Raw genomic sequence first — 19,872 nt, forward strand, 5'->3', positions numbered from 1 at the left:
CATGGTACAGACGCAGGAGCAGTACATCCTCCTGCACCGGGCTGTCCGAGAGCTGTTCAAAGAGAGGCTCAAGGTGATCGCCGCGCACCCCTACGAGAACATCCCCACAGACGGCAAGCCACTCATCCTAAGGGAGAAGGAGAACGACCATGAGGAGCTGTACCTTAGGCCAGAAAAACAGGGTGAGCTTACTATTATTGTGTGTGTGTGTATTATTATTTATTTATTTTCCTCCTTTTCATTCTATAGTTCAGCATTCAGCGACACCCATTCTCTTTCCAGACGAGAGTGCCAAGCCAGTGCCAGCCTCCACCACGGCCCCCAGCGTCGCCGCCACCCAGACTGACTCCCTTACCTGCTACACTCACATGAAAGGTAAGACACTGCCAGGCATGTCATGGTGTTCAAACTGACCTCAAGGGAATGGCCGAGGAAGGGAGGGCTTGTAACATTGCTGGGACTGACCTCAAGGGAATGGCCGAGGAAGGGAGGGCTTGTAACATTGCTGGAACTGACCTCAAGGGAGTGGCCAAGGAAGGGAAGGCTTGTAACATTGCTGGAACTGACCTCAAGGGAATGGCCGAGGAAGGGAGGGCTTGTAACATTGCTGGAACTGACCTCAAGGGAGTGGCCAAGGAAGGGAGGGCTTGTAACATTGCTGGAACTGACCTCAAGGGAATGGCCAAGGAAAGGCGAGCTTGTCTCATTGCTGGAACTGACCTCAATGGAATGGCCAAGGAAGGGTGAGCTTTTAACATTGCTGGAACTGACCTCAAGGGAATGGCCAAGGAAAGGGGAGCTTGTATCATTGCTGGACCTGACCTCAAGGGAATGGCCAAGGAAGGGGAGCTTATAACATTGCTGGAACTGACCTCAAGGGAATGGCCGAGGAAGGGAGAGCTTGTAACATTGCTGGAACTGACCTCAAGGGAATGGCCGAGGAAGGGAGAGCTTGTGACATTGCTGGAACTGACCTTAATGGAATGGCCAAGGAAGGGAGAGCTTGTAACATTGCTGGAACTGACCTTAAGGGAATGGCCAAGGAAGGGAGAGCTTGTAACATTGCTGGAACTGACCTCAAGGGAATGGCCAAGGAAGGGAGGGCTTGTAACATTGCTGGAACTGACCTCAAGGGAATGGCCAAGGAAGGGAGGGCTTGTAACATTGCTGGAACTGACCTCAAGGGAATGGCCAAGGAAGGGAGGGCTTGTAACATTGCTGGAACTGACCTCAAGGGAATGACCAAGGAAGGGAGGGCTTGTAACATTCCTGGAACTGACCTCAAGGGAATGTCCAAGGAAGGGAGCGCTAGTAACATTGCTGGAACTGACATCAAGGGAATATGTCTTTCCTCCCATACCATAAGCCCCCATCCTTGCCTCCCCCCTTCCTCCCCTGCCATAAGCTCCCCACCCCTGTAACATTGCTGGAACTGACCTCAAGGGAATATGTCTTTTCCTCCCATACCATAAGCTCCCCATCCTTGCCTCCCTACCCCTTCCTCCCCTGCCATAAGCTCCCCACCCCTGTAATATTGCTGGAACTTATCGTATCGGAAGGGAGGGTTTGTCATGCTAGCCAGTAAGTTTGACAGCATAAGGATGTGTTTGTATAGGCAATGATGTTTTTATGTTCCTATGTTGATGTTGATGTTCTTATGTCGATGTTTTTCTCCCCCCGGCAAGACTTCCCCGAGTTCTCCTCCCCGACGGCAACGCTTGACTGGCTGGGCTCCACCGTTCCTCCCCGGCACATGAAGTACACAAAACCTCAGCAATCCTCCCCTTCCTCGGGCAGCCACGCCCCCTGCCAGGCCTCCCCCAGCCACCACACACTCCTGCCACAACCCTCCCTCCTCTCCCCCGCCTTTGCCCTCCTCCAGCCAGGCACAGATTGGCTACATGAGGGCAGCACAAGTGCCTCAGCTACCCACCACCTCCCCACAAGTGCTTAACAGCTCCCCACAAGTGCTTAACTTCTCCCCACAAGTTCCTCTCCCCACAAGGCCCCAAAGTCCCTGGTGGTGCCCCAATGAGGACCAAGCCCCAGCCCGGCCCCCCGCCCGTCCTGGCCTCCAGCTCCAAGCAGGAGAAGGAGGCGGAGAATGCCGCCCACAAGTACAAGTGTAGTGTGGCGACTATGCCTGATGAACGAGCCTCCCATAACCCACTTAGCCAGTGGGGTACCTCTTTGGCTGACTCGGTAAGGAGTGGCTCTCCTGTCACGCTGGTCGCGGGTTCAATCCCAGGCAGCCGGCGAATACCCTGATCTTGATTAATTTCTCGTGTGTTTTGATACACGCAGAGGACGTGTTGGGAAATAGAGGAAAGAGAAAAAGAAGCTCCCGGGGCATGACACAAGGGTGTCCTCAACCTGCTGTCCTCTGCTGCCGCTGCCTCCTGCCCCCTGGACAACACCACCACCTCCCAGGGCCCGTCAGCACTCCCACATGGCCCCGGCCATGGCAAGGGTCATGCCGCAGTTTCCCTGGCCCTCTCCGGCAGGCTGCACTAAGGGGAAGGTGTAGAAAACTGCCTCCAGGCACCGAGGTGTGCTGAACAGTGCCAGACCCAAGGGGGACAGTGCCAGCACCATGCCAGGCACTGCAGCAAGGCCCTGCAGCCCCAGCATGGCCCTCAGCCCCCTCTGCCGGGCCTAGGAGGGCAGAGGCGAGGTGTAGTGGTGGCCCAGCATCGCCAAGGAGCTGTTTGAGTGCAGCAGCCAGGAGCAGAGGCCGCCGGCCACAGTGCCAGCAGCGTGACGGCCCTCAGCCTGCACACCACCAGTGACAGGATGAAGCGCAGGAGCAGCCTCGGGGCCGAGGAGATGCATCATTATGGCATGGAACGAGACGGAAGGCGGAAAAGTAAGGCCATTGTTCCACTCTTCCTCCTCCACTGGTAATATTCTTAACTCCACCTTACTTTTTTTCCTCCACTTAATGAGATTCTTTACTCCACATTCTTCTCCCCATTCCTGATTCACCATTCCACTCTTCCCCCACTTGTATTCTTCACTTCACATCCTCGTCCTCCACTTGTGATATTCTTCTCTCCACATCTTCCTCCTCCTTGCCTCACTGCCTCACTCCTCCACTTGTGATATTCTTCTCTCCACATCTTCCTCCTCCTTGCCTCACTGCCTCACTCCTCCACTTGTGATATTCTTCTCTCCACATCTTCCTCCTCCTTGCCTCACTGCCTCACTCATCCACTTGTGATATTCTTCTCTCCACATCTTCCTCCTCCTTGCTTCACTGCCTCGCTCATCCACTTGTGATATTCTTCTCTCCACATCTTGCTCCTCCTTGCTTCACTGCCTCACTCCTCCACTTGTGATATTCTTCTCTCCACATCTTCCTCCTCCTTGCCTCACTGCCTCACTCCTCCACTTGTGATATTCTTCTCTCCACATCTTCCTCCTCCTTGCTTCACTGCCTCACTCATCCACTTGTGATATTCTTCTCTCCACATCTTCCTCCTCCTTGCCTCACTGCCTCACTCATCCACTTATGATATTCTTCTCTCCACATCTTCCTCCTCCTTGCCTCACTGCCTCACCCATCCACTTATGATATTCTTCTCTCCACATCTTCCTCCTCCTTGCCTCACTGCCTCACTCCTCCACTTGTGATATTCTTTTCTCCACATCTTCCTCCTCCTTGCTTCACTGCCTCACTCATCCACTTATGATATTCTTTTCTCCACATCCTACTCCACTTGCAATATTCTTAATTCCCTTGAACTTCGTCCTTTACTGTAAAAAATAATGAATGCCTATACTGACCTCTGCTGACCTCCCTTGACCCCCCGGCAGCACAAGTGTGAGTGTTACTGGGTCAACGTGCAGGGCGAGGAGGAGCGTCATTTCGGCGGTAACATCACCGTTTCCTTCATCAAGTCTCACTAGGTGTGCCCAGACTTCATCGTGAGAACCCTCAAGATCAACTACACCACTGACGGAGGCAATACTGGTGAGTGGTGATGATGGTGGTGGAGGGGGCAGAGATGTTGGCAGAAGCTGGAGGTATAGGAAGGGAGGGTTGTTGGTAGGGAAGGGATCCTTAACCCCTTCACTACATCCAGGCCAAGACAGCGCCCCGCCTTGTATCTGGACTGGCCGTGCGCGCCAAATTTCAAACGTCACTACTGAATATAACGAGTTTTAAGCCATACACTCAATATAATCATCATGTATTATATATAAAAATATGCAAAATTAAATGGTGCACATAAAGAAACATAAATTAATGGATAATTTTGAGATGTATGCATAAATATACAGAGAAATTTGCGTTATGCGTAGATGACGTGTGTCTGCTGAATTGTATTTCCTTATGTTAGTCGTGATAAAGAAATAGATTTGTGGAGGAAAGCGGAGGAGAGGGAAGGGAAGGACACACACGTAAGCTCATGGAAAGTATCCCACTGATTCACCAGCAAGACGCACAGATTTCACGGAGTAAAAGGCTGAAAGGCCGGCCTCCTGGAGGTGGGTCTTGTGTGTGTGTGTGTGTGTGTGTGTGTGTGTGTGAGAGAGAGAGAGAGAGAGAGAGAGAGAGAGAGAGAGAGAGAGAGAGAGAGAGAGAGAGAGAGAGAGAGAGAGAGGAGGGGGGTCAAAAGATTGATACCTCACTCCATCCATTTCCTTCCCTTATCATTCATTTTCCTTTCTTCCTCTCCTCCATCTCTCTCTCTCTCTGTCAATCTCCCTCCCTCCCTTCCTTCATCTTCTTCATCTTCCTCCTCCTCCTCTTCCGTGAGTAGCCGTGTGATGTGTTGGGGGAAGGGAAGGGATGTACATGTGTGTGTGTGTGTGTGGGTGGGTGGGGATGCAAGAGAGGTGTGTTGTGTTGGTTTTGGGGAATGGGAAGGGAAGGAAAAGGAAGAAGATGGGGGGAAGAAGAGGAAGGGAAGGAAAATGGGGAAGAAATGTATGGAAAGGAAGGGAAGGAAGGAGAGAGAGAGAGAGAGAGAGAGAAGAGAGAGAGAGAGAGAGAGAGAGAGAGAGAGAGAGAGAGAGAGAGAGAGAGAGAGAGAGAGAGAGAGAGAGAGAGAGAGAGAGAGAGAGAGAGAGAGAGAGAGAGAGAGAGAGAGAGAGAGAGAGAGAGAGAGAGAGAGAGAGAGAGAGAGAGAGAGAGAGAGAGAGAGAGAGAGAGAGAGAGAGAGAGAGAGAGAGAGAGAGAGAGAGAGAGAGAGAGAGAGAGAGAGAGAGAGAGAGAGAGAGAGAGAGAGAGAGAGAGAGAGAGAGAGAGAGAGAGAGAGAGAGAGAGAGAGAGAGAGAGAGAGAGAGAGAGAGAGAGAGAGAGAGAGAGAGAGAGAGAGAGAGAGAGAGAGAGAGAGAGAGAGAGAGAGAGAGGAAGGAATGCATGGAAGGGAAGGAGGAGAGGGTGAAAAGTGTGTGTGTGTGTGTGTGTGTGTGTGTGTGTGTGTGTGTGTGTTTTCTTAGCTGTTCGTTCTTTCTATCTATCTATCTGTTAGTCTGTGTTTGTGTGTGTGTGTGTGTGTTTTTGTGTGTTTGTGTGTGTGTGTGTGTGTGTTTTCTAAGCTGTTCGTTCTTTCTATCATTTTCTAACATCCATGTCAAGAAACATGATCCCCGCTGCTACCGGGTTAATGTAAATCCCATTAACTGTCTCGTGCACCATAAGTTTCAATAAGTTTCCTTTCCCACACTCATGTGTAAAGTCACGTCTCACCGGCTGGAGTCGTTTTTTTATCACGCCAAAATATTTTGTTTCTCAGTTATTTTCCTCCCCAAACTTGCATTTATCATTATATAAAGCATATCAATGACTTCCTTATTTGTTATAGTTTTTATGAATCAGTAGAAAAAAAATAATTCATAGGACTGTTTATGGACATGTAATACAGTGTGCATTAGCAATTTTTGACTTAGTTCATGTTCCACCTCCATAACTAAACATTTTGTGAGCCAACCTTTCAAGGCACTACATGCATTTATAACAGCAGAATTTTATCAGGATTCTTATGCTTCCTTCAAGTTTCCAATACCACAATTAGCACCATGAAATATTTGCGGGAAATTGGAGAACGTGCCTTTTTCATTTGTTTTGGCTTTTTTTCATTAACCCGTACAGTGTGGTCTTTTGTCATGGATAGGGGTCATGCCAGGTTGCACTTTTTTTGTATTTTTTTATTTGCCCCTAAAAATGTAAAAAAAATTACAAATTATTTGATATATATATTATTTAAATGCAAGGAATGGAACCCTAGAGTGTTCCTTGTCTTATTTTTCTGCGTCTTGAGCTAACGATGTCATACCAGGAAAGGGAAATTTATCTTGAAATTTTTTTAGAGCCTATATTCTTTCCATTATAAACACTTCTCACTACCCTAAAGCCTGAGTAATGTATAAGTAATGCTTTACTCACAAAAACCTAAAAAAATATACAGGAATTGTAAGTACAAGAAAATGATTGGATCAGACAACACTTCAAGGCCGTGTGTACTACAGCCGTAGTTCACAAAGTTCAACAAAACACTATGAAGCTTCCGACGATAAGTTTTCATTTCCAATTACTCTGAACCATAATTTACAATTCCACATGCCTTACTGATTATAGAATCAAGGAGTAATTACCTAGAAGAAAGTAACTTACCTTCTTGTATAATGATTTTTGTTGGAATGTGGACAAATGTACAGAAAGGCCCTTTAACATCCATTTAAAAATACCAAGACTTGTCAAATTATTCCTCTTTACTGTCAATGAACAATGTTACATACACAAACAAAATAAAGGGCGTATAAGCCCTCAAAAGAGCATGAGTATATATACGTACTAAACACTTCCCTAAGAGGTACGTATATGTACTAAACACTGTACGGGTTAAAAGATATGATAAATCAACTTTTTTTGGCTTATATTATGAAGCAGAAATCAACAAAAAATCACTTTTTTTTTAATGTCTTATAGTTCTCTTGTGGTTGAATTTAGAAGGCTAGGCTATGCCCAAACAGAAATGAGATAATTTTGATTTATCACCTTCTTGCATATTTACCTCAGTAAGTTGGTAAAACTTATAGATTTTCTTGTGCAGAATTTCATGATGATTGCTATGGTGTCATTAGAATTTTGCTACGGTCAATAGTTACTGAGGAAATGGAACAGAAGTAAGCATCAAATAAAGATACATAGTCTCTGATTTTTGGTGAAAATATCCAGCACACACTATTCATCTTACTGGCCACAACACAAGCAGTGATCAGACTCGGGGAAATAAAATGACTATATATTTCTTACCCTTCTGTTGTTCTGGAAGGTGACCAACAGAATATACAAGACTACAGGCTACACAACACAAGCAGTGATCAGACTCAGGGAAATAAAATGTCTATATATCTCTTACCCTTCTGTTGTTCTGGAAGGTGACCAACAGAATATACAAGACTACAGGCTACACAACACAAGCAGTGATCAGACTTGGGGAAATAAAATGACTATATATTTCTTACCCTTCTGTTGTTCTGGAATATAGAAGGTGACCAACAGAATATACAAGACTACAGGCTACATGCGCCAGCAGTTGCATACTTACTTACCTCAGTAAGTTGCTAAAACATAAAGACTTTCTTGTTCAGAATTTCCTGAGGACTACAATGGTGTCATTAGAGTTTTGATGCTGTCAATAGCTACTAAGAAAACCGAACAGAAGTAAGCATCAAATGAAAAAGATAAATGTCTCAGATATTTAGTGAAAATATCTAATGTACTCGCACATTATTCATCTTATTGATCACTATACAAGCAGAGATCAGTCATGGATAAATAAGATTACTTTATCTCTCACAATTTTATATACACTAGAAAGTGACAAAAAGAAACACTTGAAAAGAAAAAGATTTTTTTATCCTGATGATGTTTCCAGCATCTTTTCTGTTATTCATTCAGGGTTGTGTCCTTGCTCCTTCCCTTTCAACACTTGCATGGACTGGCTGTTTGGCAAAGTGTTGATCACAGCAAAGCAAAGCAGCTCTTGGTGTCATCTAGGCATAGCTGGGCACGAAAACAGAAAACCTTATTCTCGATAACCGATAACTGATATTGAAAAACCTTATCGGTGATAACCGATATTCGTTAACTGGAGACACAAATATAGGCGATAATCGATAACCGATACCCGATATAAATCCACAATTCCGATACTTGCTAGTGATAAGTCCGATAGGCGAAAACTATACTATATTGATATTTCAAATAAAAACATAGATGAATTAAAATTTTCATGATCTGTATTTTAGAAAACTTACAAACCTGAAAACCACACGTTGACATGTACCTATTGATGGTAATACTAGAAACGCCTGAACCGGTGTTGTGTTAATTGGCGTCCCCACTGTCAAAAGCTGGCGCTGTTGTTTACAAACACTGGTCTCTCGTGAACTGCGCATGCTCAGACCATCAAGCGTAGACCTGTACAGTCTCACAAAGATTTTTAACCGTAATTAAGAGTTGCTGGAAGGCTGAATCTGACACACAGTACCGCCATCCCCGCTGTTTCTACCTAGAACAACACTCTGTACGAGTTGTATTTATATGTACAGAGTGTCGTTCTAGAAACAGTGAGGATGGTGGTACTGTATGTCTGATTCAGCTTTCCAGCAACTCTTAATGTATTAAAAACTTTGTGAGACTGTACAGGGCTACGCTTACTGGTCTGAACATGCGCAGTTCACGAGAGACCAGTGTTTGTAAACAAAAGCGCCAGCTTCTGTCGATGGGACACCAAATAACACAACACCGGGTGCCTTCAATACCATGGCATGCTCACAAATGAATATGGAATATCAAAGTTTAGGCTGTGAATAATCATTTTTTGGGCAAAGTTAAATGATTTTTCTCTTTGATTTTTTAGTCTAACATAAAAAATAACCTAGTGTTTTAATGTTGATGATCTAAGTATGAAATCTCTTCACCGAAGATATTTCATACCCCGAAGTTTTTTCATACAACACCGGGTGCCCGGGCCACGCATGCGCAGTAGGGAGGAGACAACGTTTTTTTCTGAGAGGCGGAAAAAAGTAACGATTATCGCTAGTTTGATTACAAAAGTAACGAAGATACTGATATATATTTAAATTAGTAGCGGATGGCCGATAACCCGATTTTGTTATCAGCGATAAAGTATTGCAATAACTTATCGCGATAACACCCAGCTATGCATCTAGGTCAGTGACTGTGTGTGAGGGGAGGGCAAGCATTTATTGGTGGTGGTAGTTGTGCTTTGGAGAGAGAGCTTAGTGGGTGTTTGGGCCATGAAGGAGCAGCTCTTGTGTGTTAAGTCCTTCTGTGGTAGTGGTATTTATTCTCAGCCAGGCAGATTGTGTACAGCAAGTTACTGACAGACATTCTACTCAGCTGGCTTGTGTAATGACCTTCCCTCCAGTCAGCCATTGGTCCTTATCCATTTGGGGGCTTCATGGTGCAGTGGTTAGCACACTCGGCTCACAATCGAGAGAGCCCAGGTTCGATTCCCAGGCGGAGTGAAAAAATTTTGGCGGCTTTTCCGATACCCTATGCCCCTGTCCACCCAGCAGTGAATGGGTACCAGGTATTAACCCGGTAGCTACGGGGATCATGTTTCGTAAAGGTCCCTCTTAACGAGAAAAATGAGAAAAAATCATCACTCACGCAAACCATTTCATAATATATATCAACGCATTTGTGATCAGTTTATGCATCATCTATTTTGTGGGGTTTAAATCATAGCAAAAATTTAGCCCATCGCTGGTACACGGTAAAGCCACAAATTTAGCCCGTCGCTGGTACACGGTAAAGCCACAAATTTATTTAATCGCTGGTACGGTAAGCCACAAATTTATTATCGCTGGTACAGTGGCCTACAATTAGCCACAAGCTGGTACCACGGTAAAGCCACAAATTTAGCCGTCGCTGGTACAAAAAGCCACAAATTTAGCCTCGCTGGTACTGCACGGTAAAGCCACAAATTTAGCGTCCTTTACACGGTAAAGCCTAAATTTAGCCGTCACAGGTAAAAGCCACAAATTTAGCCCATCGCTGGTACACGGTAAAGCCACAAATTTAGCCCGTCGCTGGTACACGGTAAAGCCACAAATTTGGCCCGTCGCTGGTACACGGTAAAGCCACAAATTTGGCCCGTCGCTGCTACCAGGTTAATCGGGGGTTGTGTCCCGTCTCCTGGGGTCTGTTCCCTCCTCCTATAATTCCTTCCCCTTCTGTCTCTCTCCAGCATATGACCACAGTTGTTGCACTGCCCACTAAACCAGACTTTCCTTATCCATTTCCTCTCCTCTCCTATCCTTCTCTCCTTCCTTCCTTCCCTTCCTACCATGATTTCTCTCCTCTGCTTCAGCTTCCCTCTCTCCTTCTCTCCTTCTTTCTCCCTTCCTTCCTCTACCACAAAATTTCTTCACAGTTATCCTTTACTTACCTCCTTCCTTCCTTCCTTCCTTCCTTTCTTTCTTCCATGACTTCCCTCCTCTTCTCTCTCTCTCTCTCTCTCTCTCTCTCTCTCTCTCTCTCTCTCTCTCTCTCTCAATCTCTCTCTCTCTCTCTCTCTCTCTCTCTCTCTCTATCTCTCTCCTATTTTCTTTCTTTCCTTTTACCCCAACCCCTTTATTCTTTCTCATTTCTCATTCTCTCTCTCTCTCTCTCTCTCTCTCTCTCTCTCTCTCTCTCTCTCTCTCTCTCTCTCTCTCTCTCTCTCTCTCTCTCTCTCTCTCTCTCTCTCTCTCTCTCTCTCTCTCTCTCCATTTTTTTCTTTATTTTCTTAAAATTTTCCTTCATTTTCTTTTTCTTTATTTTATTTATTTCATTTTATTCTCTCTCTCTCTCTCTCTCTCTCTCTCTCTCTCATTTTTTCTTTATTTTCTTAAAATTTTCCTTCATATTCTTTTCTTTATTTTATTTATTTCTCATTTTATTCTCATCTCTCTCTCTCTCTCTCTCTCTCTCTCTCTCTCTCTCTCCATTTTTTTCTTTATTTTCTTAAAATTTTCCTTCATTTTCTTTTTCTTTATTTTATTTATTTCTCATTTTATTCTCATTCTCTCTCTCTCTCTCTCTCTCTCTCTCTCTCTCTCTCTCTCTCTCTCTCTCTAGGTTCCTCTTGAATCCTTAAACTAGTGCTGGCGATTGACATTAGAGAATAAAAACATGGTGACTGATAATAAAATTAGTGCCAATTTCAAAAGAGCAACCCAAATGAAATCCGTGGCTTAATAGATATGCAACTATCAGATAGCAATGACAATGCAGAGGGCACAGCTAAACTTTAAAAATCCTTACTCACTCAACAGGACATTTGTCCCCTTAATAGAAGAGAATTAACACTAATAAAGGTCCACCTTGGTTTAATAAGCGAAATTAAACACTCAGTCAAGGAGAGAAAATTGTCTTTACAGGTTAAAGAAGATAAGCACAGCCGAAAACATTAGACTTTACAATGATGCAAGGCGGCGGTAAAAGATTAGTGCATCAGGCAAGCGTAGATATGAAAGAAAATATTACGTAACTGTAAAATAATCCAGTAGCTATTCAGTTACACTAAACAACAGAAAGGCAGATAAGTGGAATTGGACACTAATAAAGCCAGCGACCCGGTTACTATTGACGACAGCCAACCACGTTGCAAACCTATTAAATAGTACTTTCCTCCGGTGTTTAATAACAGATCCTCCTACCACCACAGCACCAGTATAATGTAAATCGACGCCGTGTCTAACACGAAATAAAACCCGATGAAGTCTTAAAGCCCTCCGTCATAAAACAAACAAAGTCCTGGACCTGATAGTATATCAACTCTGCTGAAAACAAGCGTCTCTCACTCCCTCACGACCGTATTCAATATGTCCCTTGCGACAAAAGCATTGTCCTTCAGATTGAAAATGGCTAACGTGACACGATTTTTAGAAAGGGCAAAAAAGTACCGGAAATGATTGGGCCCATTAGTCTAACTTCAGTTTGCCATTAAGCTACTTGAGAGACATAATTAGAGACAAAATTGTGGAGTTACCTTGAAAAGCCACTCATTAGGGGACTCTAGCTTCCCGGCTCAAAAGATCCTGCCTATCAATCTATTAACCTTTTTATAGCGACCTCTTCACTGTTTATGGCGTAGCAAATCACTGGACGTGGTCTATCTTGATTTCAAGCGTTGATAAAGTCCCGCATCATAAATTACTTTACAAAATTGACAAGCTAGGTATTGAAGCGGTCAAATAATAATGAATCCTTGGTGGTTGAGCAACAGACAACAAAAGTAGTGATTGTGGATTTAACTCAGGTGAAACCTGTCACTAGTGGCGTCCCCTCAGGGCTCGATTCTTGGCCAGTGCTCTTCATTATTTACGCATCAACGGCGTGGATGTTGGACTCAACTCTTCGCATTAGTAGAATTTGCAGGCGACACAAGATTGGTAACTTTCGGTTCTCACTGGCGAACAGGCAAAGCCTCAAGAAAGTTGCACAAAATTTCAACAGTGGGATAGATGGAATGCCTTTGCGTGAACAAGTGCCCAGGTCCTTCAAGTTGGAGCGAAGATAAAAAGTTTGATTACGAAATGCGCGGCGTTAACTCAGCGTTCAATGCGTCAAGGACTTGGGGGGTCAAAATGGCATCAAACCTCAAATTCTCGTAATGCATCGATGCAGCAAATAAAGCGAGGAACAGAATCGGCGACTGTTAAAACTTTTATTTAGAATAAAGATGTAATACCTCCGGCTTTTCTCTACAACAGTTTAGTCAGACCCCACTTGGAATATCGGTACAGTTTGGTCTCCTCACCATACAAGATATTGCTACAAATTAGAGGTGTTCAGCGTCAGACGCGAAATTATCCCGCTTATGCGCAGCAAATCCCTCTGAAGAAAGGCTTTCTACCGCTCGCTATGTCTCTCTCTTGAAAACGTCGCCTCCGAGAAAACTGATCGAATGTTTTAAATAGCAATAGTTTCCTGATGAACAGATCAACATTGTTTATGATCGATGACACTGCTTGAAGGAACAATGGTAGTAAAACTCAGATGTAGACAAGTAAATTAGACTGCACCAAATTTTTCTTCCTGCGCGTTGTAGATGCGAAATGGAATAAGCTCCATCATCAGTGGTCAGTGTAACACGATTGACTCCTTCAAAATAAGCTCGACGTCGCTTCCTTCAACAACTATCACAACTAAGTGAGGAAATGCAACGTTTTGGAGTCTACTGATTAATGTAAAATCACTTAGGTTTTAGGACAGACCACCAAGTCTGGACCATGGGGGTCTGTGTGGTCTGATTTTTCTATATAGGCCTATATGAAATCTACTCTCTCTCTCTCTCTCTCTCTCTCTCCCCATTTTTCTTTATTTTTCTTTCTTAAGAATTTTCCTTCATATTCTTTTCTTTATTTTCCTTATTTCTCATTTCACCTGACTCATCTCTCTCTCTCTCTCTCTCTCTCTCTCTCTCTCTCTCTCTCTCTCTCTCTCTCTCTCTCTCTCTCTCTCTCTCTCTCTCTCTCTCTCTCTCTCTCTCTCTCTCTCTCTCTCTCTCTCTCTCTCTCCTCTCTCTCTCTCTCTCTCTCTCTCTCTCTCTCTCCGACTTTTTCTTTATTTCTTTCTTTAAAATTTTCCTTCATATTCTTTCTTTGTTGCTTCTCATTTATTCTCCTTCTCTCTCTCTCTCTCTCTCTCTCTCTCTCTCTCTCTCTCTCTCTCTCTCTCTCTCTCTCTCTCTCTCTCTCTCTCTCTCCTATTTCCTTCCAATTCTTCGTTCTGTGATCTTATTTCTTTCTTCCTGTTTATTTATGTCTGTATTTTCTCTCTGTTCATCATTTTTTTCCTTTTCTTTCACTTTTCCTTTTGACATTTTCTTTCTCTTGTGTTTCTTCCATTTGTTCTGTTTCCTTCAGTTATTCAGTTTTCATATATTATTTTTTCTTTCCTTTTCTTTATTTTTCCATCTAGATTATTTTGTCTCAGTCGTGTTGGTTCTGAGTGTTTTTTGATTTACCAACCAAAAACAAAATCACAAAAAAAGTCTTGTAGTTTCTGACGTTGAGTTGGTGTGTCTGAGCATTCTGTTTATCTGATTTATTATTTTTTTTTATTTATTTATTTTTGTTTTATTTGTTAGCCCACCTCAAGGAGTTAAGTTTTAGCAGGCTGTCTCAGAGCCACCAGGTCCAGCGTAAGTCCTGAAGAGGTACCAGTGGTCATGCCGGGTGACGACTCGCAGAAGGGAGGGAGGAGGTGTTGACAGACTGACTCTATCAGCTGATGTCAGCCTAGCCGATCAAGTTGGTCTTTCAACGAGGACTGGCATGTCTCTTTGTGCAAGTGAGCGTGGGTTCCCCTTATTCGCCACAAGATGAAAGTGCTCAAAGCAGAAAATAATGTGAATAGAGTCACAGTTATGGCTGCCATCTTGAGCTAAAAAAAATAAGCAACGCAACATCCCGTTCTCCAATACAGAACGAATCCATATTTTAACCCAAAAACTGCTATGCACCTCTCAAGCGGCTTCTTCAGGAACATGCTGTACGCCTCTTGGAAGCGCGATTTTTACATTGCTTCTATAAAATTGCTGAGCCTTGTACAGCCTGGAATCTTTTTTACCTAGTTAGCATCTCATGTTTAATTTTTCATCTTAGTCATGCAGATCTTGTCATTAGTTTGTCGTCTGTCAAGAGTGATAAAGACCTTTGTATGGGAAGCCTATTGAGTCACTGAATTCACGATCCTACTCACTGTTTCTTCTCTGTTACATTGTAAATATAGTTATAAACACAATGACATAAAAGTTCAGGCATAAAAAGAAGCAGAAGATGAAAAAAAATAACCATTTGTTAGGAATTCAGAAGGGATCCGTTCTGTACGTTGGTAACACTGCCTCTCGCACACAATCATGAGTCACACTCAGCCCAGCCACCCGCACTTGCTCACCGTCAGTCATGGGGGAGGGCATGAGGCAAGCAGTGCTGCATCTCTCTCTAATGACATGAATGATAAATGCCCGCCTCCCTCCCTGCCAGAAAGAAAGTAGCTAATTATTTTCTATCACTCAATCTATTTCATATGGATGAAAATTATATTGGCTGATGAAGAAAGCATTTTCTTTTATATGGATTAATGTCACAGGCTAAGCATGAAAGAGGAAAGCAGTTTCTTTAATATGGATCAATTACGAAGGCCAAGCATGAAAGAAGAAAGTATATTTCTTTGACATGGATCAATGCCGTAGGCTAAGCATTAAAGAGGAAAGCAGTTTCTTTGATATGGATCAATTTTGTACATAGGCATGAAAGAGGAAATAATTTTCTTTGATATTCGATCAATTTCGTTGGCTAGGCATGAAAAGCTGTGCTGTGATTGGCACGTATTTTGCCTTCACTGGCAGCCTGGTAACATATAGTCCCAGTAGTCCCAGGTCTTTTTCTGCCTGTGGTGGATAGTGGAGTGTTTCCCATGTGGTATTGGTGTGGTGGATATCCCCTCCCAAGGTGCAGGACTTTACATTTTTCTTCATTGAATTGTGGCAGACACTTTTTGTTCCATTCCTGATGCTTGGTGAGGTCTTCTGGTAGGAAATCTGCAGTCAAGGGCTTAATCCATGAATGCCAACTCTGGGTATATGGGCACGTGGCACGCCTCCCAGGGTGGCTGCATGGGGGCTTGCTCGGGGGAACTGTCAGGTGTGGATTTGGTGCGTGTGTGTGTGTGTGTGTGTGTGTGTGTGTGTGTGTGTGTGAAGCAAGCTGAGTGTGTTGTGTGCATGTCAATACTCTTGTTCTACTGGTCTTTCCAAGTGTCTAAGCTTCTGCCTTTGCTGTAAAAATGTGTGTTTGTGTGTGTGTGTGTGTGTGTGGAGTGGTCCTGTTGTGTAATGTTCACTATCCTTCTCTCCTTCCTTTCACTCCCTTTTCTCTCCCATCTACCATTAAATTTATTCTCCATTATCCATTACTTACCTCCTTTCTTTTACTTAATGTTCCTCCCTCCCTTAGTTCTGGCTCTTCCTTCCATCCATAACTTCTTCTTCAGCATCTCTCTCCTTCACTCCTTCCTTTCCTTAACTCTTCCTTTTTATGTAATGTTCTTCCCTCCCTCTGGTTCTGTCCCTTCCTTCTGTCCATAACCTCTTCAGCATCTCTCTCCTTCACTCTCCTTTCTTTCCTTAACTCTTCCTTTTTATGTTATGTTCTTCCCTTCCTTTGGTTCTGTCCCTTCCTTCCATCCATAACTTCTTCAGTATCTCTCTCCTTCACTCTCCTTCCTTTCCTTAACTCTTCCTTTTTATGTAATGATCTTCCCTTCCTCTGTTTCTGTTCCTTCCTTCCATCCATAACTTCTTCAGCATTTCTCTCAACTCTTCCTTTTTATGTTATGTTCTTCTCTTCCTCTGGTTCTCTTTCTTCCTTCCATCCATGACTTCTCATTTTCTCTTCTGCATCTCCGTCTCCTGTTGAATCTCCGGTCTCATCTCTCTTCTCTGCCACCTCCAAACCCCTTTCCCTTGGTCTTATATACTTAAACCTCTCTCCTCCTCCTCCTTCTTTCTTTCTTCCTTTCTTTCTTTCTCTCCTTTCATACATTACCTTGACCTTCCCATTGTGTTGTGTGGTATCATTCTCTTGTTATCTTCCTTTCTCCTCCTCCTCTTGTTATTGTTTGTTCTTTTTCTTCCATTCTTTGTCATAGCTTCTCTCTCTCTCTCTTCCTTTCTGTTACCTCATCTCTTTCTTCCTCTCTTGTTATCTTCCTTTCTCCTCCTTCTCTTCCTCTTGCTATTGCTTGTTCTTTCTCTTCCTTCCTTTGTCATACCTTTTCTCTCCCTTTCTGTTACCTCATCTCTTTCTTCCTCTCATCTTCTCTCTCTGCTTCATTTTTTCCTCATTGACTTATTCCTTACAGCCATTCCCTTCAGCCATTCCCCCCTATGTTCCAGTGCTAAGATTGATAATTTTTGTATCCTCAGATGTGTTGATGCTGATACGAAGAAGAAGAGGAGGAGGAAGATGATAAAGCAGCAGGAAGAACAAGAAAAAATACAACACACCCACAGACAGGCCCACATGAGAAACACTTAATTTTTCTTGGTTTTATTTTTTTTTATTAGTTCACATTCTCACAACAGCTTGCAAGGTTTCACAGTATGGTCTCTGCCCGGCCATGCAGTGAGGAGTGGGTGCTCACGGGAAATAATGTGAACCCTTCTCCACACGTCACAAGAGTAAAGGCTATTATGTGAAGCCATGTAACATCGACATACTATATATACATTACATATTCAATCATAATACACAACATAAACATAAATATATATTCAATCATAGTAAATACAGTTTACATTACACCATACATATAAGAGAGAAGGACAGACGAGACTCGAGTGACCAGATGAAATAGACTAGACTCGAGAAAGAGAAAGAGAAGAGAGAGAGAGAGAGAGAGAGAGAGAGAGAGAGAGAGAGAGATCTCTCTCTCTCTCTCTCTCTCTCTCTCTCTCTCTCTCTATATATATATCAGCTCACAGGCCCCACAAGGTGTATTCCCACAGGGTGTTAACATACCCCCCAGCCACATAAAGGAGTCACCCCCCACTATCCCCCCTTCCCCAGTGGTCCTATGTGTATTGTCAATAAAAAAATATCTGACAAAGTGTGTATTATTTCAACTTAAAAAAAGATGCAGGTTAAGTTTAGAAAGTGGAAAAAGGAGATTGAAGTGGAAGACAGATATGACAGATGAGAGAGAGATTAATATCAGCACCTACTCAACATTAAGAACAAAACTTGCTAATATTCCCCTCAACTAATTTGCTCAATAAAAAATAAATAAGAATAAAGAAATAAGGCTGACAAAACTAATACAACTGCCAAAAAAATCTAGTAAAAACTACACCAAGTAGAGGAATAAAGGTCAACTGTAAGCTATGATTGTAAGCAATTCACTGCATAAAACTGTGCGTACATAACTTTAACTAAAGCCGCATTTACACTATCAAGGACCGCTGCTACGGCACTCAAGGATCTCTCAAATTTTGAATCTATTACATCATTACGGTCGACCGGGTATGCATCCGTAGTATCCGGGAAACCTCTAGAAGCCACGGCTTCACCCAAGCAGACCTCTTTTTCTTCTCCTGCTGCTGCTGCTGTTGTAGTAACTTTGATCTCCTACCGGACTGCTTGGTACACTCCAGTCAGATAGCAGCAGCCTGTATTTTCATTTCTGGATCTAATGAATATGCTTTTATCCGATCGTGGGATGTCGCAGGGGTATGCAGTACAAAACTAGTTTGCAGACTGTTTATAAAAGTTATATCTCCCTTGAAAATATATGCCTGGCCCTCCACCGGCACCGGACAACCCGTTCTCAGTACGGATGACCGGCAAGGTCTCGGTCGACTGGATTGCCGCCGAGTTGGCCTTATTGTAGCCGTATTGCGTCATACGCAGAACTGTAGAGGGTGGACAGTTGACCTGGCATGGCAGCCGCAGCTGACTGTATTGGCAACCTGGTCAGCCAAGAGGTCCTTATTGTTGCCGGGATGAGTGCCGGTACATTCTTGGTCAAACGGCGGTGACATGCAAAGAACTGGCCGTTTGGCCCCATTTCCTGCCGGTCTGCAAAAATCACGCACCCCGGTCAACTGTATCGGCGATCCTTGATAGTGTAAACCTGGCTCAAGCCCTTACTGATGACACCAAACTTAACTCTATGCTAAAGGTGACAGTAACATCACTGTTACCACCAGACAGGACACAGTGGCTGGCTGGACTTAGATGAGTGGACTGTCCCACGGCAGGCCTGACTCCCTCTCTGGGCTGCTCCTGAGGGACTGTGGATTCTTGTGTCTTATGAAGTGTGTTCCATCCCTCCTTCCCGGGTCTGTCAATGAGAGACCTACAACTAATCTGTTCTAGACTATATACAATAACACATTAATGCCTGTATGAGATTATGAAACGAAACCGTACTGAAAACATGCGGGTAGTACAGTCTTTATCATACCTAGGTGTCTAAACAGATAACAGCAGGCAGGAAGGAGGTGGTGGCTGAATGGACAGTGTGTAATCGTAGTGAGCCCGAGGACCTTGGTTTGAGTCCTGCCGAAGTACGCTGACAATTTTCAACCATCACCGTGTGGCGGAAGATCACCCACAAGCTGCCCAGATCTTCAATCAACCCTAACTTCAATGACTTTGTTCAAGTGGGGCACTGGGGGCAGCATGGGCCGGGCAAGAGTCACACGTCACAGTAGCCACTGTAAATAAAATTTGCCTGCTTCATTAATTTGCTGAGGTTGTCCAAGAGGTCCCTTATGAGAGCACGTAAGAAAAATAGTCAAACCTTTAATGGGAGGAACAGGTTACAGAAAAGAAGTGAAGAGTGGCCAAGATGTGGCTCAGAAATAGAAACTTTTGAACATTTTTGTTGGAAAGTGAAGAGAATGCTGACATGAGACAAAGCCAAAACTTTACACAGACTGCATCACACCAAAGCAGAGACCATTTAACCCTTAGACAGTGGCAGTACTTGAAGAGCAACACCCCCCAGAATGAATGGTTTATAATATACAGTCACTGCCGACCTTAGGACTGTATCATAAATATAGTTATGCTGCATAAGAGATGTTTTAACGATTGTCTGTATATAGATCCTACTGCAATCTTGAAGTGTTGTTATATTTCTGCGATACAAAACTGACTGACTGAATTTTGGAGTTTTTATATAGTTTCACTGCCATCTAAGGGTTAACGGCAAGCATATTTGTGTCCACACATTATCACCGAAGGAAATTGAAAATAGAACTATATTACAAAAACTTGGATTAGAAGACGATAAAACTCACCGAGACTAGAAGACAGCAACACCTGCTGAGA

The 19,872-nt window shown here is 43.6% G+C and overlaps 1 protein-coding gene across 4 annotated transcripts in view; it reads left to right on the plus strand.

Moving 5' to 3' along the window:
• LOC127001088 (tyrosine-protein phosphatase non-receptor type 22-like) overlaps window positions 1-323 on the plus strand; it is a 95,579-nt gene extending 95,256 nt beyond the window's left edge. For 2 of the 4 annotated variants that reach the window (XM_050865264.1, XM_050865262.1), the window contains exons 8-9: window positions 74-182; window positions 283-316. In XM_050865264.1, coding sequence (XP_050721221.1) covers window positions 74-77 — 4 coding nt within the window. In that variant the 3' untranslated portion in view covers window positions 78-182; window positions 283-316. Of the gene's footprint in view, window positions 183-282 lie in introns of all 4 variants that reach the window. The other 2 variants (XM_050865263.1, XM_050865261.1) reach the window with 1 other exon arrangement.
• Window positions 324-19,872: the final 19,549 nt, after the last annotated feature.

The sequence above is a fragment of the Eriocheir sinensis genome, chromosome 20, assembly GCF_024679095.1.
Source record: "Eriocheir sinensis breed Jianghai 21 chromosome 20, ASM2467909v1, whole genome shotgun sequence".
In the NCBI taxonomy this organism is placed as follows: Eukaryota; Metazoa; Arthropoda; class Malacostraca; order Decapoda; family Varunidae; genus Eriocheir; species Eriocheir sinensis.